At 41.9% G+C, this 10,423-nt stretch overlaps 1 protein-coding gene across 1 annotated transcript in view; it reads left to right on the top strand.

Annotated features, from left to right (window-relative positions):
• Window positions 1-6,457: 6,457 nt before the first annotated feature.
• LOC138754640 (microtubule-actin cross-linking factor 1-like) overlaps window positions 6,458-10,423 on the top strand; it is a 43,830-nt gene continuing 39,864 nt past the window's right edge. Inside the window, exon 1 of the mRNA XM_069919188.1 lies at window positions 6,458-6,817. Coding sequence (XP_069775289.1) covers window positions 6,620-6,817 — 198 coding nt within the window. The 5' untranslated portion in view covers window positions 6,458-6,619. The remainder of the gene's footprint in view (window positions 6,818-10,423) is intronic.

Raw genomic sequence — 10,423 nt, 5'->3', positions numbered from 1 at the left:
ACCTTTTGTAAATCCATGTTGACTCTGTCCGATCCCTTCTCTGCTGGTCATATGCTCTGCTACTCAACCAGTTTACCTATCTCGGCTGCACCATTTCATCGGATGCAAGGATCGACAACGAGATAGACAACAGACTCGCCAAGGCAAATAGCGCCTTTGGAAGACTACACAAAAGAGTCTGGAAAACAACCAACTGAAAAGCCTCACAAAGATTAGCGTATACAGAGCCGTTGTCATACCCATACTCCTGTTCGGCTCCAAATCATGGGTCCTCTACCAGCATCACCTATGGCTCCTAGAACGCTTCCACCAGCGTTGTCTCCACTCCATCCTCAACAATCATTGGAGCGACTTCATCAACAACATCGACAGCATCGAATCCACGCTGTTGAAGATCCAACTGCGCTGGGTAGGTCACGTCACCAGAATGGAGGACCATCGCCTTCCCAAGATCGTGTTCTATGGTGAGCTCTCTACTGGCCACCGAGACAGAGGTGCACCAAAGAAGAGGTACAAGGACTGCCTAAAGAAATCTCTTGGTGCCTGCCACATTGACCACCGCCAGTGGACTGATATCGCCTCCAACCGTGCATCTTGGTGCCCCACAGATCGCCGGGCAGCAACCTCCTTTGAAGAAGACCGTAGAGCCCACCTCACTGACAAAAGGCAAAGGAGGAAAAACCCAATACCCAACCCCAACCAACCAATTTTCCGTTGCAACCGCTGCAACCGTGTCTGCTTGTCCCGCATCGGACTTGTCAGCCACAAACGTGCCTGCAGCTGACGTGGACATTTCGACTCCATAAGTCTTCATCCACGAAGCCAAGCCAAAGAGAAACATCCTTAATAATGGATTCCATCATTTTGCCCACTACTGATGTAAGGCTCACCAGCCTATAATTCCCCACTTTTTAAATAGTGGGGTAACATTAGCTACCCTCCAATCCATGGGTACTGATCCTGAGTCTGTCGAGTTCTGGAAAATAATTTTTAAAGCATCTGCTATCTGAATGCCCACTTCTTTAAGTACCCTTGGATGTAGATTATCAGGCCCTTGGGATTTATCGGCCTTCAATCCCATCAATTTCCCCAAGACAACGTCCTTAGAGATACTGATTTCTTTCAGCTCCTCCCTGACATTAGTCTCTATGTTTCCCAACATCCTTGGGAGGTTATTTGTATCCTCTCTTGTGAAAACAGAACTAAAGTAAGAATTTAATTGGTCTGCCATTTCCTTATTCCCCATGATATATTCCAAAGATTCTGACTGCAAAGGACCTACTCTGGATTTCATTAATCTTTTCCTCTTGACATATCTATAAAAGATTTTGCACTTGGTTTTTATGTTTGCCGCAAGCTTACTTTCATAATTTATTTTTGCCCTCTTGATTAATCCCTTTGTCCTCCTTTGCTGCATCTTGAATTGTACCCAGTCTTCGGATTTGGTACTTTTTTTGGCCAATACATATGCTCTCACTTTGGACCTAATGCTGTCTCTAATTTCACTTGTTATCCACGGTTGAGTCACCTTTTTTGGTTTATTTTTATGCCAAACCGGTATAAACAATTTCTGCAATTCTTCCATGAGATCTTTGAATGCTTCCCATTGTCTATCCACCATCAACCCCCCCATAAACATCACCCAATCAATCTTACTCTACTCCCGTCTCATACCATCATAATTCCCTTTATTTAAATTCAGGACCTTAGTCTCGGTTTTAATTTCTTCACTCTCCATGTCAAGTGAGAATTCGATCATATTGTGATCGCTCCTACCCAAAGGGCCTCGTACAACAAGATTCCTGATTAGCCCCTTTTCATTGCATAATATCCCGTCCAAAATGGCCTGCTCCCGAGTTGGTTCCTTGACATATTGGTCTAGATAACTGTCCAGTAAACATTCAAGGAATCCCTCCTCCTCAGTATTTTTACTAATTTGGCTAGTCCAATCTGTATGTAAATTAAATTCTCCCATGATGACAGCTGTTCCCTTATTGTACGCTTCTCCCTCATTATGCCTTCCCTCACCTCTACATTACTATTTGGAAGCCTATATACACCACCCCCACCAACGTTTTCTGCCCCTTGCTATTCCTCAGTTCTACCCATAGAGATTCCGCATCTTCCGAGTTGATATCCTTTCTGTCAATCGTGTCGGTCCCTTCAATACTACCCCACCACCTTTTCTTTCTTGCCGATCCCTCCTAAATATCGTATATCCCGGGATGTTAAATTCCCAGGCTTGCCCACCTTGCAGCCATGTTTCTGTAATCCCAATTAAATCGTATTTGTTTGACTCAATTTCCACAGCCAATTCATCTACCTTTTTTTCGAATGCTTCTTGCATTAAGATATAAAGCCTTCAGATTTGCTTTTTTCACCCTCCTTGCTCTTTCTGATTTTTTACTTTCGCTGCCTAACCCAACTTTTCCTATTTTATCTTTCCTGTCCTTTGCCCCATCATACAGGTTCCCATCCCAATGCCAAATTGGGGAACAGCTGGGGAATAGAGGGATAAATGGGGAACAGTGCGAAACAGGTGGGGAACAGTGTGGAACAGTGGGGAACACTGAAGAAAAATGGAGAATGGAGGGGAATATTGTGGAACAAGGGGAACAGATGGGGAACTGGTGGGGAATACTGGAGAACTTCAGGTAACAGGTGGGAAACTGCTGGGAAATAGTAGGGATTGGTGGGGAACAATTGGGGAAAAGCATAAGAACAGTGGGGTACAATGAAAAACTGTGGGAACAATGGAAACATAGAGTCACAGTGGCCAACAGTGAAGAACTGTGGTAAACACTGGGGAACAGTTGAGGACAGTGGGAACAGTGGTTAATTCTGGGCCATGGAGAACCATAAAGCACAGTTGGTAACAGTTGGGATCTGTGGGGAACAGTGGGGAAGAGATGTGGAACAGTAGGGAAAAGTAGGAGAAATGGAGAACAGTAGGGAACAGAGGGTAACAGTGGGGAACAGTTCGGTAACAGCTGGAGAAAAGTGGGGAACAGTGAAGAACTGTGGGGAACAGAGGGTAACAGGGGAGAGCAATGGGGAAGAAAAGGCGAACATTGGAGAATGTGTGGAACATTGGTCAAAAGTGTGTGACGGGTGGGGAACAGTGAGGAACAGTGGGGAACAGTTGGGGTACAATGGTGTATTGAGGGCAACAGCGGGGAAAATTGATGAATGGATGGAAGAGATGGGGAAAAGTGGGGATCACTGAGGAACAGTGGAGAACAGAGGTGAATAGTGGGGAGCAGTGGGGGACAGATAGCGAACTGTGGAGAATGGGGGAACAGTAGGGAACAGATTGGGAAATGAGTGGAACAGTGGGGAAGCATGGGGAAAAGTGGGGAACTGGTGGGAAATAGCTGAGGAACAGTGGGGAATAGCAAACACCTTTAACGCTGATGTATGGCGCACTGAGACAGAAACTGTGACACTGGATTCAAATCAATGATAAGGATTATCAGTGATGAACGATAAATTGTGTCAGATACAGTGAAAACCAGGTTCACACTGGGGAGGTTCATCAGTGGTTCAAAATAAATTCTGGCATATATTGTTATACCGGGTTCATAGTGGGTAGAAGGATTAACAGTGAGGTATGGTAGGCTGAGATGGATACTGTGAAACTGGGTTCACATTAGTGAGATGGTTTAACATAGAGGTTCAATGAACTGTGGCAGGTACTGTGACACCAGGTTCACAGTGGGAAGGTGGTTTAACGGTTTTATACGATACACTGTTGCAGAATCAGTGATACGGTTAAACAGTAGTGAGAAGGTTTAACAGTGACGTACGATAAACTGTAGCAGGTTCTGTGACACCAGGTGCACAGTGGGGATAAGGTTTAACATTGATTTACTGTAGACTGAGACCCATAGTGTGACACCAGGTTCACAGCAGTGAGAAAGGTAATGTATGATAAACTGTGTCAGATACTGTGAAACTGGGTTAACAATCGGTTGAAGGTTTATCAATGCTGTATAATTAACTGTGGAAGATATTGTGACCCCAGATTCACAGTGGGGGAAGGTTTAACGCTGATGTACGGTTGACTGAGGCAGATACTGTGAAACCAGGTTCACAGGGGGAGAAGCTTAAACGATGATGTACGTTAGACTGAGACTGTGACACTAGGTTCACAGCAGTGAGAAAGTTTAACAGTAATGTACGAGAAACTGTGTCAGATACTGTGACATCAGGTTCACAATCTGAAGAAGGTTTAACAGTGATGTATGGTAATTTAAGATAGATACTGTGACACTAGGTCCACAGTGGGGATAAGGTTTAATGGTGATGTACGGTAGACTGAAGCAGATACTGTGACACCGTGTTCATGGTGGGGAGAATGTTTAATGATGATGTACGGTAGACTAAGGCAGATACTGTGACACCAGGTGCACAGTGGGGATAAGGTTTAATGGTGATGTACGGTAGACTGAAGCAGAATCTGTGACACCGTGTTCATGGTGGGGAGAATGTTTAATGATGATGTACGGTAGACTAAGGCAGATACTGTGACACCAGGTGCACAGTGGGAGAAGGTTAAATGATAGTGTACAGGAGACTGAGACCGATACTGTGACACTGGGTTCATAGCAGTGAGAAAGGTAATGTACGATAAACTGTGTCAGATACTGTGACACCAGGTTCACAGTGGGGAGAATGTTTGAAGGATAAATGGTGGTAGATACAGTGACAACGGTTTCACAGTTGAGAGAAGGTTTAATGGTGATGTTCGGTAGACTGAGGCATATACTGTGACTCCGGGTACACAGTGGGTAGAAGGTTCAACGGTGATTTACGGATGTCTGAGTCACATACCGTCACACCAGGTCATAATGGGAAAAAGTTTATAGGATGATGAAAAATAAGCTGTGGCAGATAAACTGACACCAGGTTCACAGTGGTGAGTGGTTTAATGGTGATGTACGGGAGACAGAGGCTGAAACTGTGAAACCGGATTCACAATGAAGAGAAGGTTTTTCAGTGATGACCAATAAAGTGTGGAAGATACTGTGACCGCAGGGTCACAGTTGGGAGAAGGTTTAACTATGGTGTACGGTAGACTCAGGCAGATACTGTGACACTAGGTACACAGCGGGTGGAGGATAAAGAATGATGTACGGTAAACTGTGGCAGATAAAGTTACACCAGGTTCACAGTAGGGAGTGGTTTAATGCACGATGGAAGCAGATTCTGTGACACCTGGTTGACAGTGGGGTGAATGTTTAACAGTGCTGTACAATAAACTGTGGCAGATAAAGTGACATTTGTTTCACTGTTGGGAGAATGTTTAATGGTACATAGGAACATAGGAACATAGGAAGTAGGAACAGGAGTAGGCCAAAAATGGCCCATCGAGCCTGCTCTGCCATTCAATACGATCATGGCTGATACAATAGACGGAGGCAGATACTCTGACACCAGCTTCACAGTGGGTAGATTGTTCAACGGTGATGTACGATAGACTGAGATAGATACTAAGACAATGGGTTCACAGTAGGAAAAAGGTTTAACAATAATGTACGATAACCTGTTTCAGATACTGTGACAGCAGGTTCACATTGGGTAGAATGTTTAAGGGTGATGTACGGTAGACTGTGGCAGATACTGTGACACCGAGTTCACAGTGGGGAGAAAGTTTAAGAGTGATGTTCAAGAAACTGTGGCAGATACTCTGACACTAGGTTCACAGTGGGGAGAAGGTTTAACCGTAATGTATGATAAACTATGTCAGATACTGTGACCCCAGGTTCACAGATGGGAGAAGATTTAATGATGGTGTACGGTAGACTGAAGCAGAAACTGTGACACATGGTTCACAGCAGTGAGAAAAGTAATGGACAATAAACTATGTCAGATACTGTGACACCAGGTTCGCATTGGGGAGAAGGTTTATCAGTGATTTATTGTAAATTGAGATAGATACAGTGACCCCAGGTTCACAGGGGGACAAGCTTAAATGATGATGTACGATAGACTGAGACTGTGACACTAGGTTCACAGCAAGGAGAAGGTTTAACAGTAATGTACGATAAACTGTGTCAGATCCTGTGACACCAGGTTTACAGTGGGGTTAAGGTTTAACAGTGATGTACAGTAGACTGACGTCTTATCACACCCCCTTATAGAGGAGGATATCAATCACTTCCCCTAACCCTAACCCGATCCAGGTGGGTGCAGACTACCTGGGAGGGAGGGGCAATGACAAGAGGAGTCCACCTGGTTGCCCCGACAACAATGGTTGGCGGGAGACGCTCAAATATTAACTGCCCCTTGAGTACATTCATTCCGAGAATATGGGGGGAGTTGGGGTCTCATTGTGACATGAGAGTGAGAGAGTAAATATTAGGAGGTTGCCATGGTTTCACTGGTCTTTCTGTATTATTGTGTAACAATGAACCCATTGGTGACATCACGCAGCCAGCAAACCCAGTTGCTGAGACTGCAGTCGTGTTCATTGTGAGGGTTGCACGTGGTGCGAGTGCGTGGCACAGTCTTTGCCGAATACCAGGGCTCTTTGGGCAAGTGAGGCTCACGGTGGTGACGTATTTGAATTACTACATCATACGTCACTGAAAACACCTGGCGTGTGACTTGCAGGAGAATGGGCAACGCCTTGGGCTGTCTACGAGTGTCACGAGTGGCTGGGGAAGAGGAGCAGAGTAGGAGATCCCTCACTCCTCGGAAAAGAATGACGTGTAACTGCTGCAAGAAGATCAGAGGCAGATGGTTACATTCCCGAGTTGCTGCGGAGGAATCGTCAGACTTCAATGTCGACCGCAGGGAAGAAAACACGCAGCAGGTACTCTCGGTCACGTGTGAAACCTTTTAAGAAACAATGTAGAGATGAACATAAGTTGTACTGTGTGTCCAAGGTTCATTACTCACGTAAACATCAGACACTCATCATATAAGGAGAGATTTGTGTTTCGCAGCTAATTATCTCCAATTCAGTGTTGGTAAATCATTTATGCTTTGTCTTGTCTTTTCCCAAAGCATGTACAGATTGGGTGCCTCATTTATTCTGAAACTTAAACAAGGTCATCAACAAGTGAATCCTACTTGGAATTTATACATTCCTACTTTATAAATGGGTCCAGATAGTCTTATTTTTGTAAATTAAAATGAAAAACATTCACAGCCCAAAGGAACCCCAAGGTTGAAAGTGTAAATGATAAAACTGGAATTACTGGATATTTCAATAAAAACTGAAAAGGCTGTAAACTCCCAGCAAGTCAGTATGTGTCCAACCTGCTGACTATTTCCAACATTTTCTGTTGTTACATTTGAAGTATAATTATTTTTAATATTTCTTCTGGGAACAATTGGCTGTCAAAAACAGGAATAAAATTCTCTTTATTGTTTCGGGGTAGGGAGAGTTTAGTGCTTTTTTTAGTAAGGAATATATGGGTTGGCACAACATCAAGGGCTGAAGGGCCTGTACTGTGCTGCAGTGTTCTATGTTCTAAGTTTCTGCGTGGTGATTTAAGAGTAAATATTAACCAAGGATCCCCAGAAAAACGTGCCCTTTACTTTGGTTTCTGCCCTGGAATGAGATGAGATGAAAGACGGGAGACCTGTTTTTGTGGATGAATCCAAATCAAGAGTGTTCTTCGTAAAGATGCACCAAGATGCACCAAGAATCAAATTCAAGTCAGAGGCCTCAGCCTTGAGTGTATTGTCCATAGGTGTGAAATCTGAATGTCTCTGGGGATTGACCCTGTGCCATGTGTTCAGTTGCAATGCCTTCAGCAACCCTCGAACCAATGTTCATTGGACCAATCCTGTAAGGTGTTTGCCTTGCTTTTTCCAGATACTTTTGTTCTGTTGACTGCCATGGTTCACATGATGAAGATAATGCTTTGCAGTGGATTTGAAAATAGTCATTAAGTTTTAACTGTGCTTTTTACCTGCAAGACCACATGCTTGTTCTTTGTAAAATGTTTTTATTGAGTTTAACATATAAGCATGCATACAGAAATCTGAAAACCACGTAACAATTCATTCATTTACAAGTGAGGACACGCGAAGAAAACAAATTCCATGAAACTACATTGAGGATTACTTGTTAATCTTCAAAACAATTACACTACAACTCCAAACATCCAAAATCAAATTCCCTGAAATCCTCATTTATCCAAAATTTAAAAATAAAATCAGATAAATGAGGCTATCCGAAACAAATCAGAAATCCTCATTTATTTGAAATATTTTCAGAGACAAACTAACCTCTCAGGTTGAAAAAAAATTCATTGCACGTGAAATTAGAACAAGGATTGTTCTTGTTTCAGGTAACTCCCTCCCCTCTCTTTTTCTATTCCTTCTTTACCTTCCCCTATTGACTTTTCTCTCCAACTCTCCCATCAAACTGCGCACCACTGACTCCCAGCAAGTGGTTGGAAGAATCCCTTGTCCTGTCGTCATCCAAGAGAGCGGCCTCTCGGCAGTAGCCGGTCGGTCACCGGCCTTTCAAATAATCGGAGTTGTATTGTAATAAGATATAATCTATATGGTAAACCCATATATTGAAATAAATTGTACAAAACAAAAGAATAAAAAGAAAAAGAAAAAAACTCAAAAAATAAAATCTAAAAAAGACATCTAATCTAACCCCTCTCATAAACAAGGTTACCTTGTAGACAGAGTGGAATGGGGATTTTTGTTTAAGGTATTGGAAAAATTTAAATTTGGGCCACTCTTTATTGGTTGGGTGAAGGCCTTATATAAAAATTCATTGGCTAGAGTGGTGACAAATGGACAAGTATCTTCTTCCTTTATCTTATCCAGATCAACTCGACAGGGGTGTCCTTTGTCACCAGCTTTATTTGCTTTGGTTATTGAATGGTTAGCGCAAATGATTAGACAAGATAGTGATATTAAAGATATTAAGGCAAATGAAGAAGAGTATAAAATGAATTGATTTGCCGATGATGTTTTGATATATTTAACAAATCCTACGCAGTCATTAGGAAGGTTACATGCAAGGTTGGAACAGTATGGTGTGTTACCAGGATATAAGGTTAATTGGGATAAGAGTGAAATGATGCCTTTGACAAGATTGGATTATGCATATTGTAGAGATATTGTCAAATTTAAGTGGTTGGATAAAATTAAGTATTTCAGAAAAATGTAGATGATAATTATAATATGAGTTGAATTATACAGCATTATTGCATAAAATTAAATTAGATTTAAATAGGTGGAAAGATTTACCGATAACTTTAATACAGCGTTGTGGCGGCACAGTCTCTCATGGCGTGTAACGCCACATGGCGGAGCAGCCATGGGAAGATGGTGCTGTCAAGCTTTTCTCCCTGCCTCAAGTCGCCTGCCCAGCGCACGCCTGGGGCAACGATTCTGATGTCACAATGCACGAGGTGACTGAGCTGATGCTGCACTTAAAAGGGTGCGCGCTGAATTTGAATAAAAAACATCATTAATGGCTTTCAATATGGTGGCTGAGTCTTTCTTGGTTGTGTCCAGCATGACAGTGTTTTAAAATGAATGTTTTCCCCCCGTATTCAGTATTTTTGTCAATCAATTCCATGTTGGAATCCTAAAAAGTTTTAAAAGGATTTCCATGTACTGGGATGATCTTTATTATGGAAAGGTAAATTGGCAAGTGTGTCTGTACAAAAATTGACGGAGTTTTATAATTACCACATTTTCAGAATTATTATGAAGCGGCACAATTCAAGTTTATTAATAGAATGGTTGGATCACAACAATCTTTACGTTGGGCTAAAATCCAAATGGCTCGATTCATGAACAAAGAATGAAACAGTTTATTTATAAATGGAATGCTCAACTTTTCCAAAATTATCCTTTACTGGTGTTAAAACATTTGATGGAATTATGGTATCGGACCAACGTTGCTATTGGTGCTGAGGGTAAAATTTTGGCTAAAAACCGTTTGTATTATAATAAGCTTTATTTTCTTTTTTAATAAATCATGTATTCCTGAATATTTTGGAAAAGAAAGATATTATATTTGTCGAAGATTGTTACGAAGTTGGAAATTTTGTTTCATATCAATGATTGAAGGAAAAATATGGAATTCCTTCAAATGCATTGTTTACTTACGATCAGGTCCATACTTTGTTACTGGATAATTTTGGACACAGTTTGAGATTACCTAGAAGGATGAAATTTGAATGTTTAATTATTGAAGGAGGGAAAAAGGGATTGATTACAGAAATGTATGCTTTATTACAAAATAAGGTGTCTAAGTCAGATATTTATAAAGCGAGAAGTAAGAGGAAGGAGGATTTGTCGGTTTGAATTTCTCAGGATGTTTGGATGACAATATGTGAGGACAGTGTGACTAAGCCAGTAAACGTAATATATAGATTCGTTCATGATAATTTTATTCATCAACTTTACTTAACTCCTGAGAAGTTGAAGAGAT

This window comes from Narcine bancroftii, chromosome 2 (assembly GCF_036971445.1).
Source record: "Narcine bancroftii isolate sNarBan1 chromosome 2, sNarBan1.hap1, whole genome shotgun sequence".
In the NCBI taxonomy this organism is placed as follows: Eukaryota; Metazoa; Chordata; class Chondrichthyes; order Torpediniformes; family Narcinidae; genus Narcine; species Narcine bancroftii.
Note: the sequence above shows the minus strand (reverse complement) of the source record. Positions and strands in the feature narration are given on the sequence as shown.